This window comes from Sphaerodactylus townsendi, linkage group LG03 (genome assembly GCF_021028975.2).
Source record: "Sphaerodactylus townsendi isolate TG3544 linkage group LG03, MPM_Stown_v2.3, whole genome shotgun sequence".
Taxonomy (NCBI): domain Eukaryota; kingdom Metazoa; phylum Chordata; class Lepidosauria; order Squamata; family Sphaerodactylidae; genus Sphaerodactylus; species Sphaerodactylus townsendi.
The window spans coordinates 81,526,805-81,548,523 of NC_059427.1; the positions used below are offsets into that span (position 1 = coordinate 81,526,805).

Here is a 21,719-nt window from a genome sequence, read left to right on the forward strand (position 1 = left end):
CTGACTATCAGTATATCAATATGATGTTATAACAATGTGTGCCTCAGATTCTCTGAAAAGGGGCTAGAGAATTTTTTTTAAATGAAATCTTAAAATTAAGAGAACACGGTACACACTAGGAAGCAGGGATTACTACTGTTGAAGGACTTGGTGGGGAACCAGTCACATAGAAGCCCTGCTGCTCTGCCTATATTGGTCAGTAGTAATGGGGAAACCACGGTAACCTGCCCACATATGGAAACCAACTATCTTGTTCTGCTTTATATAACAAGGGTAATCAGTGCTTTTTAAAATAACAATGCACCTCATTCAGTGAGACAAGCAGAATATAAATATAACGCCATGTGTAAGAATATTTTCTAACTAACGTTGTTGAACTATGTGTCACACAGCAATCAAACTTCATGATATCATATGCCCATAGTTTCCACAATCAGCAGCCAAACTAAATAGTTGAGCCCAGATTCCCTGGGTCCATCTAGCTTTTTCTTCAGCCACACAGCAGTTGCAGAGAACAGCTTCTGCATTTTTTTTTGTTTTCGCCACTCATTGTGCACAGACACTCAGTTTGGCATGTTGATCTTTTGATTTACATAATTCAAGATGCAAGAGGCACACAAGCACACATACACACACAGAAACATACCATGCCCAGGTAGAGTAAGAAAGGCCACCTTCAGAATCATGCCCTGATTCAAATACTGTCTACTTTTTCCAACCGATGCCAGATCCCAAAGCAGAACACGTACAAGAGTTAAACAATCTAGAAGCATTAGAGGTTATTTTTTTTAATAAAAAAATATATTATAGCTTTGGGAATTCAAAGCCTCAATGGATAACCTGCTTATTAATTTCCATGTAAATTGGTAATTTTGGGGAAGCTAGTATAGAATAAGAGACAACAGCAGTAGAGATTCCTGGGTAAATTATCTGAGTGACCTCTTATTGAAAGGGGTTACACAAAAGAGAAAATATGGTTCACAATGCTGGGTGAAATATCTTCTCTTTTTGTAAACTGAGGTAGCACAGGTATCCAGAACAACTGATGACAACTGATAAAAATAAGTGGACAATTAGTGTGTTTTTCAAACAAGCATTGCCCACAACAACTGTGACTGGTAGCCTAGTGACCCATTAAAACTCTGATACAACTCCCCCAACCCTGGATTTGACAAATGATAAATATACTTCCTCTCCTTACCAAATATTATTTTATTCTGCAAAAACAGAGATTGTGTGAGAGAGGGAGAGTGGTTCGAACAGTCATGGCTATCTCAAGAAAATGTACACATGGTACATTTTAAAATGTCACATTATAAGAAATCTCGGACTTCCTGTGGTGATGGGACCTTCACTGATATTGACCTTCCTCCCAGTTTCCATTCCATAGCCTCCATTGCCCTATATCTTGCTTAATTTTCTACCAACATCCCACTTGGTGATCAAGACTTCTTCAAATATTCAATTGTGATCAAATTAACTGAGTAAAATGAAATACATTTGCTTACATAGATATTGGACTTTGTCATTACAGAAACTGACACTCACTTGAGTGCGTGTTAACAGGGCATGCATGTTGCTAAGCTCTTGTTTTGCTTTATAATCCTAGCCCTGTGTGTGAAGGAGTACAAATTCCTATAGACAAAGCATGCTCTTCTATTCATAATTCTCAGGGCTGCAGCTTCTGTCAGTATCTCAGTGACACTTGCTATTACTCTTCGTTTTCTTCATCTTCTCCTCTTCCATTTGAATGTTAATTGATCTCTGACTTTTTTCCCCCTCTTATAGCCAGAGAACCTTCTCCTGGCATCCAAGCTGAAGGGAGCTGCTGTTAAATTGGCTGACTTTGGCCTTGCCATTGAAGTGGAGGGAGAGCAGCAAGCTTGGTTTGGTGAGTGGAGGAACTCGGCTTTGAAGTGCATCACACACACACACACCCCCGCCCCCCAGCATCTTGATTCAAGTTGCAGGATGTGGTTGCTCTGAACACTCTGGGAATCTCCAAAATCTAAGTACAGGATTCTCTGCACTTCTGATGCATTAGCTGAACACCAGAGTGCTGAAACTAAGTGCTTAGTAGTTATTTTCATGCAGAGCAGGAATTCAACTATGGGCTAGTTTAGAGGAAAGTTCAAAAAACACAATCAGGGCCCTCTTTCTTTCTGTACTTAATTGTCCCTGGAAAAAGACAATCTTTGGTTGCAGTCCTAAATATATTGTAGCTACATTTTTTAGATTCATAGCTTTAAGCCTTGTTTGCTTCATATTTTTGCTGTGGTTCACTGCCTGTTGGAGCCATATAAAAGATACATCTGATCTGGACTAGTTTCGCTAAGGCAGCTGATAAGCTCTAGCGGCCATGAGTGTCAAATGTCAACCCCAGGGACTGGATCCACCAGCCCCTTGAGAGGGTGTATTCAGTCTGCAAGCCAGGTAAAGCACCCAGCCACCCTGCTCCCAATCTAGGCTGGAGACCTCACAGCAAATTCACCAGTCCAGGCACCCTCCACCTGGCATCAGTCAAGGAAGCCCCTCCCCAGTGATCTTGCCTAGCGAGGATGCTGCAGCCTTGCCACCCCCTGCTTCCTATCTGACCTGGCGAGCCAGTGCCAATCTGGCCTGGTGATCCCCCATGTACTTGCCAGATGAGGCAGCCACCCCCTCCTCTGAGCTCAGCCAACCAAGTAACCTTTATGTTATATGTGGCCCTTATAACAAATGAATTCAACACCCCCTGCTTTAGCCTGTCTTCCCTTCCTCCCATCCCCTGTTTCCCTACCAAGCCTCATGGTTGCTTTTTTCAAGACATGGTTCCTGTCTTCCTTCCCACCCTCCTCTGCTTCCCTCCTGAACCTTATGGTTGCTTTTTTCAAGCCAGTTTGTGGGTGCATGCAGGGCATCAAAAAAGAGACACTTTAAAAGGTACACAAAAAGATGTGGGGAAACCCCATTTTGAAGCTCTCAGTCATGTGATAAGTGGGAAGTGCATAAAGGGCCTATTGGTAGACTTTACTACCCTTGGTACTTAACTGACATGAACTTGTGTTTGTCTGTGGGACCCACCCCCATTTGTTCTATTCTTAGATACGAGGCTATCATACAAAGAACATATTTTTTTAACCTCTGTATGGGATTCTAAACAATTCTTGACCCCTCCCAGTTGCTTTTGTGTGGTATTTTTTAAAATGCTACTGGGATTTCTTCCTTATGCTTCTGTCTATTATCCATTCACCCTAAACTTCAGGGCTGAGAATAGGGATTTTCCAAGTCAAGACATTATCCGTTATACTACATTGCATCTTTGGTTATGTATCTGTTGTCTGTGATTTCATAATATTTCTGCCCTGCCAAGTGAATATGTTTTATAATGTATTGGCATAACCATTGGTACAGTAAACACTTGCTGCTGTAGTGACTCTTCAGGTCATGGTGTCACACTTCTTCAAAGGCTAAGTCTTAAGTCTAAAACTGTACCGGGGGGGGGGGGATATTCTGAGTCACAAATGCTTGATCAGTGCACTTCAGATTAAAGGGATACTCTCAGTGCTCTTCAAATCCAAAAACAAAATAGATAAATTAACAATACTAAGTATACTTAAGGCTGTGAAAATATTTATGTACATTTGGGTTAACCTTGGGAATTTGGATAAAGTCTAGAATGTGGTAGTAAATGCAAATTTAATTCTGTTTGCTGTTGTTCTTTAGAATATCACTTTTTTTCTTTTAAATTATGCAAGTTTCACGCCCTTATGGCTGTCCAGATGCGTAAAAGTGTGCGAGCAATATTTCAACTATGGAATGTTTTATTCAGTTCCCACTGCTGCTTCTGGGATTGTAACTGAGTTTTTAAAGTTTTGATTTGTAAGAAAACAAATGCAATCTGTTTTTATTACCACATTCTGGGCTTTTCCCATTCTGCCAAGGAATCATGGCACATACTCTGAATAGGCTCTCTTTTTCTCATCAAGGTTGGTTCCATATTGGGAATATGTAGTGTGTGATGCATACACCCAGACAACTGTTTGATATTCCTTCACTTGGGGTTTTTATAATAGTTACAGAAAATAAGAGCACAGAAGAAAAAGGTGAATTGGAAGGAGCATTCTTCCAATGGGGTTTTTGTTTGCTTATATTTCACTCAATGGTACAGTCCTACTAAGGTGCTTTTTAAATTGGACATCCTTTGGAACAAGAATAACATAGGAAATGCAGCTGTAAAAGTATGTAAGTATTAAAGGTACAATTCTTCAATTCTTGTGAAGATTGTTAAGAAAAAGAAAGACAAGAAGGATTCCTATAGACTAGTTGGTTGCCTGAGGATAACTTCTATATAAGCATAAATGGAAGGAGTGGATGATTATATATACCAAGATCCCAAATAGACCTGTAGCACTGTCATGGATATATAAATGGTTTACCTTTTCAAGAGTTTGGCTTATGCCTCTTTTCATGTAGGACCTGTGATTTATGTCTTTCTTCCTTTGCTTTTTTTATTATCTGCTATTAAATGTGGCCATTGTAGAATCAAGGCAAATTGGATTTGGCTTACGTTGATATAAATTTGGGAATGTCACTGACGCTTAAAGCTTCAGACTCTTCTGGCAGCAATGGTTTAACTTACTGCACATTACCACTGTTTGTTTCACTCAGGTTTTGCAGGCACTCCAGGTTACCTTTCTCCAGAAGTTCTCCGAAAAGACCCTTATGGCAAAGCCGTGGACTTGTGGGCATGTGGTAAGTGAGGTTGATTGAAAAATCGGTGTGTACTAGATATAAACTTGTGGGAAAGCAGAAAGCGGTCACTGTGATCCAACTACTGTGTCTTTGCTCATGATACAGACAAAGATTGTAAAATTATTTGCTGTATTAGGTAGAGAAAAACAAGAGCCACAGCAGTCACCAAGAAAAACACATACAAATAGTTTTACTGGGGTTATCCTCTGATAAAGCTAACAGAAAACACACATCTGTACCTTTTCCACAGTGCTGTATTCTGATGTGTGTTTTGTTTTAGCTTCATCAGAGGATAAACCCAGTAAACCTATTCCCCTGTGTTGTTTTTTTTTTGGTGACTGGTGTGACCCTTTTGTTTTTCTCTACCTAAATATAGCAAATAATTTATGTAATGAGACTGTATAACCATTGTCTGCATCATGAGTTGAAATATAATCAAGAAATAAGAAAAAACAATGACAAAAACTCTTTTGTAACAGATTGGCCCATTACACATGGAACATTTACCTTGAGCCAGTTCTCTGTGCAGTGGGCTATCCTTGCATTTATCTGTTTACATGCAAAGAGGCAGCCTGCAGTGCAGTTTGTCTGCTGAATTCCCATTTCTGTTAACTCCACCCATCAACAGCCTTAAAGGCACAGAGCTGATATTCTCTCCCCCTCCCTTCCCCTCCATGCACACATGCTCTCTCTCTCTCTCTCTCTCTCCCCACCACTGTCTCAAGAGAAGACAAGAGAGAGGTTTGTTTTAAAACAGTCTTGCCTGAAATAAAGTCTTAAAAGCCTTCTTAGCCATCAGGGAGGGCAGAAACAGAGCAGGGGAGGTTGGGTGGGGTGGAGCCAAAAAGATGCCTGCTTGTACTGTTCCTTGCAAAAGCCCTCTTTGTTGTTACTTTGCATCGAAAGATCAATCTCCCAATATCTAAATATGCTACATTAGAGAAGCAGGAAGGATCTGGCAGCATGGATATGGGGGTGAGGGGAAAGCTCCAGGGCATCTGACAACTGAGGCTGTGCTATCCTGAGGTTGTGCTGGTGGAGGAGAAACTGAACACGGACAAAGCTTGAGCCCACACATTAGACAGAAATTGGGGTGAGGAGACCTGCTACTGTACATTTTCCACCTCAGGGAGAAAAGCTAAATATTAAATGGGGGAGTTTTAGCTGACAGAAAGCCTTAGGAAATTATTAAAAGATTAAAGTGTGTGTAGGATATCTAGGAACTTATAGTCATCATATTCAGAGTATTTTGGAAGTTAAAAATTGTACTTCTGTGATGTCTGTTACGTGGATAGACTGTTATATCTCTCATTAATATAGCTTCAGAAGACCTCTTGATTATTTATCTGTCTATCCTCAAAATTTTGCTTAGAATCACGAACGATCTTATATTCTCACTGAACAAAAGAAGAAAGGAAGCAAAACTAAATCATTTTATATAGGGTTGCCTCATCTCCCAGTACAACAGAAGATTTACCACCTCCTGTTGTTTTTGCGTACTGTTGACTGCTAACACTCGGCTGGGTGGCAAAAGAGGGGACCAATAGGCATCCCTGTTATGATGACATTGCTTCTGGTGTCTTAGAAGTGACATCAATATGTTGGGTGACTCTAGCATTCACCCAAAACTCTATGGTTAAAGAAGAAGAAGAGTTTGGATTTATACCCTGCCTTTCTCTCCTGTAAGGAGACTCAAGGTGGCTTACAAACTTCTTCCCCTTCCTCTCCCCACAACAGACATCTTGTGAGGTAGATGGGGCTGAGAGAATTCTGAATGAACTGTGACTATTCCAAAGGTCACCCAGCAGGCTTCATGTATAGGAGCCGAGAAACAAATCTAGTTCACAAGATAAGAGTCCATTGTTCATATGAAGGAGTTGGGAACCAAACCCGTTTCTCTAGATTACAGTCCACTGCTCTTAATCACTACACTATGCATTGGGTGAATGGTAGTGAGTTAACCTCCCACCCCCAGTGCAATGACATCACTTGCAGATCACAACAGAAGGGTCATCATTTGTACTGAGGACATTGATCATCCCCTTAATAATAAATGCTATCCTTTCCCCATCTATCATTGGTGCCTAGAAACCCAATGTAGATACAAAGGAATGAATTGTGGTAGTACAGAAAAACAAATGTAGGTTACCTAAACAAAATTTATGAATGAACTATTTTGTTAGAAGTAATATTAATCATCTCCAGCAAAGCACCTGGCTTGCTTCAAGAGATTTCTATTAGATGTAAATACTGAACTGCAAATATTTTCTGAATAGATAGTTGATGATATAAGATGAGGTAGTGTTTTCTCTTGAGCACAGCTAATTATGAATAATTAGTCACCAACAGAAACTCTGGTGATCCGCATGAGAAAATCTGGTTGCCAGCAACATTTTTCTCTCCACCTAACAAAACCAATGATTTATAGGACAAAAGAATGAAATAAAATAACACTTTCCAAAAAGGAAGACCTCCAAATGTGGCCAAATTGTATGTGTACTTTACCTACTTGGCATGTTCATGTCATTCAGTTACTCAATTAACCACTTTACTTTGACAAAGCATATGTATGGGAAAAAGCAATTCTTGGATTCCACAGTGTTCCACTGAGCCGATCTGGAGCATCTTACGGCAAGTTTTTATTCTGAACTAATAGTCAGATTCAGATCCAATGTCTGTCTACAATTTTATATATTGCATTATATCTACTGGCATGCATAACTGTCCAGTTCTTGTAAATGTCTTCTAAGAGGCTGTCAGATTAAGATCAATTTCTTTATATAAGATTTTACTAGCAGTACACTAACTTGGTAGAAAGTTCTTCCTTAGAAGTTCTTACCTCCTTGATCTGAGATTGCAAATGCCTTAGCTGTTGTCTGGTCATAGGTAGCAGGTAATAGGCTACATCTTGGCCCAGGATAAAATATTCATTTGAATCTTGCACCCATAATTACTACTTGTGATTTGGTTGCCATGAATTATCTACACCACTGTGGTCTACCTGTTGTATACATTACAATAAAGCCATCTGTTTGCATCCCTCTTGCCATTTATGTGAGCTGGTAGACAACACACCCACAAGTCCAGGTGGTACCACTTCCCAAAGGGCTTCCCAGTGGCTGCAAAGCTGTACAATTGTGAAAGCCTCCCCACTGGTGAGAAACCCCATTGCGCTTCATAGACTTATGCTACCCAGAAGGGTAGTATAAGTCTCAATTCTGGCCTGCCAGTGCAGCGTGCCGAATGGCTGGAAGGGAGCTGACTGTCAGCTCCTCCCCTGGCCACGCCCCCAGTCTGCCTCTGCTGTAGCAGGGCCATGGCAACTCCACACCACTGGATTTTCTCCTCTGCTGGGGCAAGTGCCCCATGGAGGGCAAATCCACCAGCGCAGCCAGTGTACTGCTTCCACAAGCGGATTTGACCCTCCCCTTTGGATGGGGCTCTTCATCTCTTGGGATAGAGGAGTCCCAGTTTTTTGGTAACTAGAAGTGTAGACTAAATTAGTTCAGTTGTTCTGAAACCAGTTGCTCCCATCCCTGGTGCCTCCTTGTTAATAGATCCATGTTGTTTTGAGCACACTCTGCTATGTGAACCTAAGAGCAGGAACCTGAGAGAGCACTTTGTTCCTGTCCAACAGCCATAATGCCCACAAGTGGGAGAAGATCTAGGGGTTGCCAACTCTGGGTTGAAAAGTTCCTGGAGATTTGGGGGTGAAGTATTGTGAAGGCAGTGTTTGGGAAGGGGGGTAATACAGTCCACCTCCAAAAGCAGCCATTTTCTTCCTCTGTTTTCTGAAGGTCAGTTGTAGCTCTGAGAGATCTCTAGGCACCACCTGGAGGTTAGCAACCCTAGGAGCTAGGGTTACCAACCTCAAGTAGGGGCCTGAATTTATCCTATAAATGCAAGTGATCTCTAGACTAAAGAGATCAATTCCCCTGGATAAAATGGAAGCTTTGGAGGGCATGTGCTGTCACTTCACATTCCTTCAACCTCCCTCCCAAAGTACGACTTCCTGAATCTCCAGGGATTTCCCAAAGAGCTGGCCAAGGAGCTTCAAATAACCATTCGGTCTCCAGATGTCAAAGTCCTAAGAAGGGACTGGTCATTTTGAAATGCTCAAAGCTCCTGAATCCTCCAGTAAGTAGGATGGAAAATCACTCTGCCTGTGATAGTTTGTGTCATAGTGTTTCCCTGAGCTCATGCGGCTAGTGTCATTTTATGCACACTGAAATCCACTAGGGAGTGTGGATTGCTCATCCTTCTATATACATAAAGACTGGAGTCTTTTGCTAGCATATTTTGATGCCACCTGGTTATTCAGTTTGAGCTGCATAAAGCTCATTCTGCAGTCTGAAGGTTTTTATTACTTCAGCCAAGAAACTATGCCACGCATTGTTAGCATGATGCTGGTTGTGTAAGGAGGTATCCAATTATGTAAGAAGCTCTCATCACCTTCAGTTTTCAATCTTATTGACAATGTGGGCCTGCTCCAGTTATTTAAATAATTGAACTAGCCTTTTATCATCTATAGTTGGCAAGTGCTTATGTAACAACGTTCTCCTCTGCCTGTATCACTCAGGAGTTATTCTCTATATTCTACTGGTTGGCTATCCACCTTTCTGGGATGAAGATCAACACCGGCTATACCAGCAGATCAAAGCTGGAGCTTATGATGTAAGTGATAGTGTCTTTCTCTCATCCACATTGTTTCCTTCAATACTTCCTATCTCTTGCCTTGCTTTGTTTACACAGTAGTAGGGTTGATGCATAATTTTCAGTAAAATGTATTTAAGCTATTTCCCTTAATCACAGAGAAGCAAATCCCAATTTATTTCTTCCCTGTATATGACAGAGGTGGGATAATGTATTATGGAATCTAAGTTTGCTACAACTGACACCTAACTTCATCTCCCCATCTGCCCCTGGGGAAGATCCCACTTAATATTCATACATATTCACAGTACTTTATGTACATTTCCACAGAAATCTTTGCAACAACTCTGTTCTCAGTGCTGTTTTATCCATCAGTTGGCATTAAGAGAGTAGCTTTTCCTTGGTTTTTGTCTTTTCTGTCTGATTGAACACAAAGAGTTTCCACTTGAGGAGCAGGTTCAATAGCATGGGATTTTTCCTGTGGCACCTGTCTGAGCCCCGCCTCTGAGCCCCGCCCTCTTCCAGCCTCCCTGTTGGCTCCTGTAAGTAAGGTGCAGGAAACTGGGCATGGGGAGCCGGTCATGCCCCCAGGCGCCATTTAGGCCTGGTACACCACTGCTGGAAAGGAAGGCTGGTTGAGGGACTTCATCCCCTTGTAGTGGAAGGGATGGAAGATAACAGTCTGAGGGTGCTAGATGCAAATCTTTATGAAAATCACATTGAGGTAGTGGCCCAAAGTCTGTTCTATCAGTTGTATTTGGTTTGCCATCCTGCTTCTTTCTTATACTTGGTCAATCTGCCTAAACTAATCCATGTTTAACCTTGGGGTAGGATTATTGCAATGCTACATTGGACTGCCCTAAAAATAGGGTTGCCATCTTTGGCTTGAGAAAATCTTGAAGATTTGGAGGTGGGGGCTGTGGGAGACGGAGTTTGGGGAGGGGAGAGAGCTAAGTGGGGTATAATGCCCTAGAATCCACTCTCGAATTTTATTGACCAGGGCTTTTAACAGCATACATAATACAGACAGTTTGCAGAGAAGGAGGATATTTGTGGTTTTATTCTTGTTTATTCTAAATAATGGTGTTGTAATTGTGATTAGTAAGTCACCTTGAGCCATGAAAAAAGGCAAGATATAAACATTTAAATAAATAAATAGTATGTACCCTTCTCCCAGCAAGATATAACATAAATGCTGAATTTCGTTTCTGGATTATCACATGGTCCAAACAAGGCTTATAATGAAGCTGCTCAGGAAGAGATTTTCTTTTAGTTCTATGTGTTCAGTAACAAGCTGGCAAGCCTGAAGCAAGATGGCAAGTCAATAGTGCACAGATTTTGGCAGAACATTTGCAGCACCTGGCCCCCACCCAGCGGTTACTCTGTGCTACATTTGCTGCCTTTGAGTGATAATGCTAAGAAATTACCCTTTGTTGCCTGCTAAATAAATAAATGTTTTCGTGCTTACCCACACTCTATCTGAAATCTATGATTGTTGTAGACTGAAAAAGGTTGTGTATGAACAGACCAGACTTAGGGAAGATGTAAAGATTCTTCTGAACCACTATTAAACATCCATTCCCTTGCAGTTTCCTTCCCCTGAGTGGGATACTGTCACTCCTGAAGCAAAAGATCTCATCAATAAAATGTTGACAATCAACCCATCCAAACGTATCACTGCAGCAGAAGCTCTGAAGCACCCCTGGATATCAGTAAGTATGATATGTATTTCATGGAAATTGCCCTATATCTGGGCATTGTCTCCAGATGATTAGAAATGCTCATAAAATACTTTCTAGAAGCTCTCTGTGAAAGGAGATCTCAGATGAGTGGCATGTGAAAAGATGTGAAAACTCCTTTATTTGCATAAGTGTTGCTATGTATTATGTATTATTACGTTTGATCACAAATAGCCAGCCATTAGTTATAGAAGACTCTTAATACTCTTTTTATATTTCTAGTAATAGTAAAAAATAGGTTGCAACCAACAGACATTTTAAGAAAATTGTACAATACATAATTATTGTTTGTTTATAAATAAAATTGGCTTTTCTTACCTTCTCTTCACAATAACAGACATTCTCATCTAAAGCAATACATGTTAAGCTTTCTTTTGCTATTTTCATGCCTACTCTTATAATCCAGCTCTGTTCTGAAAAGTGTAATAAATAAATTAAAGCACATAGGATTTCAAAGGATTTTTTAATGATCCCACTCTTTGCCTACACATAGTGCATAGTTGGAGGAAGGGCAGACTGGACAGGACTGCTTCCCAATGATCACCTGTGTGCTCCTAAAGCATTTATTTTATTTTATTTCCAAGCAGTGTTTTTCAGCTGTGTCTTACTTCTACTGCCACCCTCCTCCAGGCTCAGATGCAGACTGAGGTTGGGGTTATAACCATTTGTTGTGCTATTAGAGAAGTCCATCCCCCTGAGGGAAGATTCTACTTCATATCCACCTAGAAGTAAATCCCTGTTGGCAAAGGTCCTACTTCTTCAGGCATTCTCCTTTTATTTCTGTGTTTTCAATTGATTTTTTTCTTTTCACTATTGGCTAGCTGGTTCCCTTTTGGCATTCATGAATATATGTCTAATCATCAGTGCTTGTTCCCTGGTGTAAAGAGAGGGGCTTGAGTAATTTTTACTTTGTATCAAACCAAAGTTACTCCCCATTTTTTTGCTTGTTATCATGTTGCAATTACAAAATATTGATCTTTTTAAAAAAAGACCCGAGATCAAAAAGTGCAAAATAGTACTTCAGCCAGCCTCTGCCACAGTATCATAAGAACTGATGTACAGTTAATTCACAAATGCCCCCAAATGATTGGCTGACTAGGGAAAAGATTAAGCTTAGCTAAAAAAATATGGAAACACAATACAGGAAATATTTAATTATAAGTCTATATAGCACTAGATGGTGGTGATTTGGGCCCATGAACAATATTTTCCCTAGGGTCAAAACATTTATTTCCAAGTCCCTGATTTGCATGTCTGTTTTCCTAATAAAAAACAGCACTCTGAAACATCAAAGTATGAGAGAATCAGTTTTGGGTAGGTTAGCTACGCCTTTAACAACTTATGAACTGTCTGTATCATCTCTGGTGAAGATAAGAAGGAACGAACGAACAAGAAGGGAAGCTACAATGCTCAGTCAATAAATGGTTATGGTGATATACCTGATATGAATGCATACTTAAGAGTCAGAACTCAGGCTTCTGCATGAAGAAGTGAAATAATTCTCCTGCACAAGCTGTATCTATATCTCCATAAAATTAAATGGCTGGAAGAATCTGAGAATCATCATATCCAGCAAAGTCCGGAGTATACACAATTATTCTCCACAATAGATTTGACTAGTATATAATCCAGTTCATGTTGTAGTTGTCATGGTACTGGCGCTCGCTATATAATGAATATAGTTGTTAGTAAACACATCCAGGTCACCCAAACAAGTGCAATCTCTCCATGCACTATTCCCTTCCATTTCTAAGTGGATTTTCTTTCTGTCTTTCAGCACCGCTCCACTGTGGCTTCATGCATGCACAGGCAGGAGACCGTGGATTGCTTGAAGAAGTTCAATGCCAGAAGGAAGCTAAAGGTATTTATGCCTACCTCTGATTTGTCCGTACTGACTTGTTTCCCCCTTAATTTGTGCACTCCTGTACTCAAATGTTTTGGGCCTGATACTTCTGGATATCTTTAACCCAAGAAAGAAAAGGCCTTCCTGGACATTGCTAAGATCTTGTATCTTCAACATTCAATGTGAGAACAAAGTTGCACTTCTCCATATTTTTTGTGTAACTAGTTCTGTTAGTTTCTGTGAAGAAAAAATCCATATCACACTGAAAGTACCAGTACTGTACTCTCTTCTGTCCAGAGAGAAATTCTGTTTTACTGGAAAGAAGGGATTCTGCTGTGTGTTGAAATCCATTCAATTAATCCATGGTGGATTTTACACAGCACAAATTTAATGTCTTTGGGGTGATATAAAAAGCGTTTTGGGGAAGAACTGCACATAGCCCCCCCCCCCCCCACCCATTATATGGCTCTCAACCTGGGTTTTTCAAAAATCCCTAAACTTGCAATCTTCAACCCAGGTTGAAGACATGTCTTGCCTGCTGAACAAACACAAACAGGCAGGAAATGCTCTATTCCTCCTGCCCAAAACTCTTACTGTTGTTTCTGTTACTTGCACTTGCCATTTTGTGTGCTGCATCAGATTCTCCATAAAGATTTCCCATGGAGGTTTGCTCTGCTTAACTCTTGTCCCATTTGCTATTTCACTGCAAAAAGTAGATAAAGTTTGTTTTGTCTAGCAATGACATACATATGTTGTTTTTCCTCTTTTTTTTGTTTTCAGGGGTCTGTCTGCAAAGTTACGGCCATTCTGCCACTTTTATAATCGTGTCACCATATCATCGCAGACATATCCCTCAAAGCCAAAAAAAACCCCACCCTGACGTGTCCCTAGGATTGCTAGGCACAACAAACTTTATTCATCTACATTTTACAGAGAAATAGCAAATGGATAAGCTGCAAGCAGAAGAAACCTCCATGGGGAATCTCCGTGAAGAATCTGCTGCCGCACACAAATTGGATTCCGCACAGCACAAAACGTCAGGTGCCGTTGTGAAATTGACAAGAGCTCCATGCATCAGGCAGGGGAAAAAGATCTGTTTGACTGACAACGCTTGTGTTCTGCCATACTGTGGGAACACAAAATGCTGAAATGGATCTTTTTAGAACATCCTAAAGAGGTTATATTTGTGCTGTGTGGAATCCACCCACAATAACTGGGGATGAGAAGATAATACCGATTACTTAAAATATATTGCAAGACATATTAAAGTTACCTTCTAATAGAATTCATGAAAGATGCATTCCTCAGCACAACTTTCATAAATGTCAGTGGCACTTACTTCTAAGTAAGTGAACTCGGGATCTGTGACCAAATTAATTATTTGCACGTCAATGATTTGCACATTTAATTCAGACAAAATGTGAAATCATGGTTTACTTAAACAATGGTTAATGTGTGAAACCAGGATTAATCTTGCTGATAATTATTCAGCTCCTGGTTTACCTTAACAAATGTTTCTTTTATTGCTTTTACTCTTGTCTCTGCCTCCTGTAAAAAGACCTGACTGGTATGCTGACATGCATTGCACCAGGAAACAAACTAGGACTCATATACCAGTGTGACCATTGTACAGACTAAACCAACTTTAAACCATGGTTTCAAATCCCAGTGATGTCTAAAGCAAGCCACTGCCTACCAGTACTATTCGGGGGGGGATGTCAGTATTGAATAAGAAGTATAACAGCGATGATATCATCAACTCTTTCTCCAGTGTTTGTACACTGTAATTCACCCTTCTTGGTTTGTGAGCATTATGGCTGTGTCCAGGGAGAAGGCTTAAGACTAATAAGATTACAGAGCTGAAGGTAATAGACAATAATCATTGTTTACTTTTTATCCAGTAATCCGTTACTGCCACAATTACATTAACGTAATCTTATTTACATGGCCTCTAATTAGCCCACGAAGCTGACTGGAATATCAAGAAACACTTCGTGTGTGCGTGCATGCGTGCGTGCGTGCGTGTGTGGAAAGTAGAGGAGAGAGATGGAGATGATCACACCCACTTGAATTTTTATTTAAAAATTTCTGTTTTGAGGTAAATTTTGAGTCAACATATTGCCAGTATAACAAATTAATTTTATTATATAACAGTAAAATACTAACTTCATCATGCTAATTTAGTACTTTTTTGGCCAGTGGCAAAGTCTGTGGGCAAATTATTGTATTCCTCTGTGTCCCCCTTTCATTTAAGACTATGGGAAGTCCCAGAATTAATTAATTCTATTTATATGCTGGCTTTCTGCCCAGTTAGGGTTCTCAAGGAAGAAAACAATTAAATAAATTTAAAATCAACTTTAAAAACAATACATGCATCCAACAATGAAAAACAAATAAGATGGAGGGCCAGTAAGGGTACACCAAATAAAACAGAAAGTCTTCATCTACTAAAAGAAAACAAATGTTCAAGAGGGATAGCTAAATCTCTCTGCAGAAGGAATTCCATAATGTTGGTGCCCCAATCAAGGAGGCCATTTCTCAGGTTGCCGCCTGTCTAGCCTCAGATGGCAGGGCCGCTGAAGATTATTGTAACGGCAGAGTAGGTTTATATGGAAACAGGTGATCCTCAAAGTATGCAATTTGCAAGCTGTAAAGTAAATTGCAGGACCTTGAATTGCACCCTGAAGCAGTTGGAAGCCAGTGTAGAATAGAACTAGACTGAAGTTATATGGTCCTATACCAACTGAAGTTTCCGGACACCACATACAATTGATTGAATAATGTAATCTAGAGATTACCAGGACATTTACTGTAGTTTTAAGATCTTTCCTATTCAATAGCATGCTCACAGGCCAAAGTTGGAGGAAGGCACCCTGGCCATCACAGCCATCTTTTTCATCCAACAGGTGTGCCAGCCGAGCAACATCCCCAAACTATGAACACTCTCTTTTAGGGGGGATCATGAACAGGGGACAACTCAGATCCCAGGTCACTCCTTCTGGCCACATTGGCTTGTGAGAATTAAACTCATACATCCCAAAATTGCTTACAGGTTTCTCTGTGAAAACTATGTGAGTGTTATTTGCATATTAATGAAAATGCAGTCAAAATCTACAGATTACCTGAAAGATGTTGAAAAGAATCCGAGATAAGATGAAACTGTGCGATCCAACTGGCCACTGGCTAAGAAGCTGAGCGGCAGTGCCCCAGCATGACTTTCAGAAAGTGCCTCAAAACAGTGCCTCCAAGTCCCAACTCTGAGGCCGTTTCCACATGGGCCAAAAAAGTCAGTAAAACAATGGTAAAAACAGTGTTACGGGTGGAGAGTTTGCACAGCATAGAAATGATGCTGCAGCGGTGCAGCAATGCTCCACTGACCCCACAACAGTGTATTCAAAAATCGCTCAACGAGCAAGTTTTTTCAACAATGGCACTCCACAACTGGCGTCATGCGAAACGTCTGCCAGGATTCAGTGCCATAGAGCCCGCCCCCCACAATGGCCACCCACACTGACCAATCCTGGAGCCGAACACTCATGACAACTACCCTGGGAAAAAAGAATGCTGTTTGCAAAGCGCAGCCATACAAAGCGCCGTGGTTCTGCTGATGCACTATCTGTCCATGGAGCGCACGCTCATGTGAATGCTCCGTTGCTGCAGCATTGCCAATAACACCAACGGCACAATGCTGTGATTAGCTGTGCAAAAACAGCCTGAGATACAATCTAGAAGAATACCACAACTATTAGTATCAAAAGCTGCTGAGAGGATCAGGAAGGGTTATAGTCCATCTGCCAGCGCATTCACCAGGGCAATCAATGCTGTATCAGTCACACATCCAGACCTGAAACCAGGTTGGAAAGGATCCAAACAGTTTTAGAAGTAGTAAGTTAAAGAGAAAAGGGATCTATAACGAGGTATTTTCCAGGCTTACAGAGAATGGCTCTGGACAAAGTACCTGAGTACTCTGTTTTGGTAGACTCATCTGTAAAATGGATCTGAAGAGAATCCCGATACTCTTTGACATTTTTGGGACAATGTGCTATGTGAGAAGTATGTGTAGCAGTAGTAGTAGTGATAAGAGGTGGCCATGGTAGTTGTTACGTTGAATTGCCATAAAAATATGTTCCACATTTGGTTTGTCTCTGTCAGAAGTTCTTCTTCATATCAACAAATTTTAGATACTAGGTGCAATCCTGTGATTGCAGGTAGACTGCTGTTTTTAGGGGAAAGCCTTTAAATTGCTTATATAAGGGGGACTGTTTGTTCTTGCTGTCATTCATCTGGCAGGTCTTTAGAAGTAAGGTAAAATCCCCCTCAGCAATTCCTGGCAGAACTCTTATGGGTTGGCCTGGTCCCATCAGAACCTGTTTTTTGAAGAATGACATCCTGTACTGAAACATAGAGTAAAGATACCAGAGGTTGCTCAAATTAACTTCTTGCCAAGATCATTCAGAAACTTGCAGAGTAATTAAAATCCTTAAGCCAGATATCCAGTGACTTGTTTTCTGCAAACTATATGCTGTATCTATTAATATCGTCTCAGAACTATATTCATCATGCCCCTGGAATTGGGCCAAAGATGCATCCTTCTTGTAGCCCCAGCCTGCTCAATTTTTCCATAGGGTATCTTTAAGAGGAATGAGATTGGCCTGGGGAAGGGATAAGCATGATTCTGAATTCAGTAATGTGTTCTTCCTTTCCTTTCTGTTTTTTGTGTGTTTCAGGGCGCGATCCTCACTACCATGCTTGCAACCCGCAATTTTTCTGGTAGGTAACACAATTCTGCCCAAGTTAAAATTGACTTACTGCTTTTTGGTTTGTTGGATACTAATCTTATGTAGAATGATGTTGGACACTGAGAGAGAACTGTACTTTTCAGCTCTAAATGGAAACATTTGCAAGACAAGAATGACCATAGGACCTTGCACGTTTCTTGCAATATATGTACACATTTATAAAAGCTAGAAGAAATTCATTCTAAAATAAATTTAATTTTATCCCATACAGGCTTTGCATCTGCATTTCAGATCCAGGAAATGCAAAATGCAACTTTAGTATTGTTCATGAGTATTTCCTTAAACTGCCCTCCTGCCCCATGTTCATAGAATTGGAAGGGGCTAAACAGGCCATTATCCAATCCCATTCTCAATGCAGGATGAGCCTAAAGCATCCCAATTGCATCCTTTGCTACCAACAGTCACAGTCCCCTACTCTCATTATTATAAATATCTACCGTACATAAACACAGCTGTTGCTTTTTACCAGATACTGAGTAGTTAAAAGTATAGTGGCCACTGAATCATATGAGGGTGATATACAATGAGATGAATACCCAGCATTCTTGGCTGTATATTTACTGAAGATCAGGATGTTTTATGGAAGAGTTCAATAACATTAGTTAGAAAGTTCCCTCCTAAAGAATAAGAAGTCTGGCTTTTCTGGCATACATTGGATTTTTATATTTGATCTTCACTGTAAATCTTTCAGTAGTGAAACTAGAGGCAGGCCACTGCCAAAAAAATAGAATTGACAAGCTGATGACCTACAAGGACTTGAAGGGGGCATTTTCCTCTTTCCCACTATTTCTTCTTTCCCCTTCCTCTCCCATTTCCCTGCTTCCATGTCTCCTTTCCACACAATAGCCAACCAACCTTTATCTGTCCCCCACCATCTTCAGCTTTCCCTCATACTCTCTCCTGATAACCTTTCCCTTGAAAAAGCCTGGCCCATTTGTTCAGTGCCAACTGTCAGGCTCAGCTGAGTTGCATAGTTCTGGCTGGACTGAGCCAAATTGCACACAGGAACACATGTGAGAACTTGTGTAGAGCAGCTTACCTTCCCCCATAACCCCTTTCCCACACTGTATCTGTTTCCCTGACAGCTCTCATATCCTCAACTTTCCCAGTTTTCTTCACTTCATCATATCCACCAATCAGCCTATCTTTTATATTCCCTACATCTTCAACTATAATTATTCTTTATTTATTCCTTTTATACCACATATAAACATGGTTTGGGTGAGAGTATGTGACTGGCCCAAGGTCACCCAATAAACCTCTACAGCAGATGGGGATACAAACCTGGGTCTCTGAACCCCTACACCACATTGGCTTTCATGGCTAATGTTGAACAGTAGCAAGCAGCCAGTCCTGGGTGAATCATGCAAGCTGCCTGGAGTTGCTGGGACCAGTGATTCCTCCTGCAACGATAGGATTGCTAGGCTCCCGCCAGGAGCTAGGAATCCCCTATTTTGGGGGCTCTACACCATCTAGCTGGCCAGCAGTAATCTTACTAGACTTAAAATGAGGCCGAGGTTCGACTCTGTTAGTGATGTTGTCATGTCAGCAACATCACGGGAGACATTTTGGTATTTGGGCAAAATTCTACAGTAAAAACAGCCTCTATTATAGAGTTTTTGCTCAAATATCAGAACATTGCCTTTTACATTGCCACTTCTGGAAGTGATATAGTCACATAAACACTGGCCTCCCCCTGTAGATGACAAGTTCCCCCTACCCCTGCTGGTTGCCAGGGGTGACCTGTCAGCCCTACTCAAAGGTCAAAGCAGGTCTGGGAAAAGGCACTGCCCCTTCCCCCTTCTTTTTACTGAAATAAAAATGGCTTGGCAATACGTCACTGAGGGCATTCATTTCTTAAATCTGCTTATATCATGTATTGGGATAACTTCACAGTGTAATATTACTGCAGTGTTATATATTTCAGATTTTTCTGCAAAAAAGGAAGTTGTGTAGGAAGATCTGACTTGTGTGTCCATGACCCTAATCTTTGGATTTCAATATCCATAGATAGGATCATGTCAAGAATTAGCTGTATTGATTACGATATATAGCTGTGTTCTAGTTTTCAGTCTACTACTCAATTTATCCTGATTCGACACAATACCAAAAATATAAAACACATCGTAGTAACACATTATCTCAAATAGGGCTCAGGTTATTTAATATGTGAACAATTGTCAAATGCAGCACAATAGATGCATTGCAGGCATGTTAAGGTTTTTCCTCATTCATGCTAAATTATTTGATTACAATTTTTTTATATTAAATAATCTTCTCAACTTTTCACCAACCAAACCCTGTACATGTTAATGGATTCCATACATGAACCATTCAAATGACCAGCTGTCTACTTCCAAATTTGGACTTCAGTCCTGTCGTCCATTATGCATACTATAGTGCCATTTACTTAAAGCTATACAACTAAGCCAGATGCAATGTTGGTGCCAAAATTATAAAGCAATTTAGTTCTATATTATTTTAAAAATGGTAATATATAAAAACTCTAAAACAAGCCCCATTCATTTATGTGGGATTCAGGTCAGTTTCACCCAATTATTGTTTCCACATAATTGATCTCAGTTTCACTGGGTATTTTAGACTAGCAATGTGTAGGTCAATACATGGTAGATGATAAACATGGGAAGGAGGATGTGGCCATTTCATGTTACATTATCAATCCCTGAATTCTGACTTAAATGTATAGTGGCCAGACAGAGATAGCATATAATTTATTTCCAAGATTTCATGTGGATGGTATAGAAGGAATGCTACAAGTAGTAGGCATTCCTTGTGAGTCATACATTCTCTAGTTCTGGGAAGAGTGACTAAGGAATGTTTGCTTCTGAAATAGAAAGATACGTAATTTAAAAAAAAGATACTATTAAAATGTTTCTCAGAACCTCACACTCTGGGGTTTAGTTTTTGTCAGACAATACCCAACAAGCTTTCCTGCAAGCCTGTTCAGTCTCCTTCCTAGTTGCATATAATGGGTGACAGGGTGCTGCCTGCCCCTGTGTATTATATGTGTTTCAGTGTAAATAAAACAATATGTTAGATGCTTAGACAACGAGGCTGTGTTGTTTGGTAACCATGGTGGATGTATGCTAGAAGGCTGCTAGGAAGTTTTTGTTTTTAAAGAGAGTTAAGACAATTAATTGGCCTACTATTCTTAGTGTGGCAAGGGCTTGCTACTACCAGCAACAGCAAGGAAATTTAAATTGTCATCCTTAATTGGTGTTCTGTTCTCTACCTCCTGAGAAGTTTGGAGGCTTTTCCTGACTAGAGAATTGATTGTTACAGATAATTGGATTAGCTGGTTCTGCCTAGAAGCTGTACTTGGGCCATGTGTGCTTGTGCCACCTGCCTTTACTTGTTCAAAATCTATTTGAAGGCAGTAGTACGAAGAGAGAGGGAGTATGAGAGGGTTGCAATCCCAGGAAACTAGGCTAGGTCTGGGATAGTGATAGTGGAGGCATAGAGATGGGATGTCTGCTTTTCATCATTGTCAAAATGTGGGCTGCAGCTGTCAGGATGTCATAATTGTAGCACATGACTCCTGCCAACAGGGGGTCTAAAATTAGCGAGAGAGGCTGAGTGTGCAGAAGGCAGACAGGCAATTGCACGCCGCTCTTGCCTACAGTCAGACCCTTAGCATTTATACCACAGGCCACAAAGCAGGATAGGCAAAGGGGGACCATAGGGCAGAACCAGCAATGTAGCTGAAACATTCTGGAATTTTATCAGCAAGAATATACATTGTCAGAGAATGCTTCTTCAGCTTCCTTCTCTTTCCATTGCCGGACATTACTTTGGATTTTTCAAAGACTTGGGTGTACAAGAGTATAAGTGGCTGTGGCTTTTCTTATCCATGTTGGAAGATCCAAGTAAGAAAACTCCAATTTTTGAGCTTCAGAGGCCTTTGAGAGAGACTTCACACAGACCACTGGA

General features: G+C 40.6%; 1 protein-coding gene across 2 annotated transcripts in view; it reads left to right on the forward strand.

The window, feature by feature from the left end:
- The window catches only part of CAMK2A (calcium/calmodulin dependent protein kinase II alpha), a 185,441-nt gene that overhangs the window by 137,612 nt on the left and 26,110 nt on the right, over positions 1–21,719 (forward strand). For both annotated transcript variants that reach the window (XM_048491386.1, XM_048491387.1), the window contains exons 7-12: positions 1,789–1,891; positions 4,651–4,734; positions 9,314–9,408; positions 10,977–11,099; positions 12,904–12,987; positions 17,697–17,739. In XM_048491386.1, coding sequence (XP_048347343.1) covers positions 1,789–1,891; positions 4,651–4,734; positions 9,314–9,408; positions 10,977–11,099; positions 12,904–12,987; positions 17,697–17,739 — 532 coding nt within the window. The remainder of the gene's footprint in view (positions 1–1,788; positions 1,892–4,650; positions 4,735–9,313; positions 9,409–10,976; positions 11,100–12,903; positions 12,988–17,696; positions 17,740–21,719) is intronic.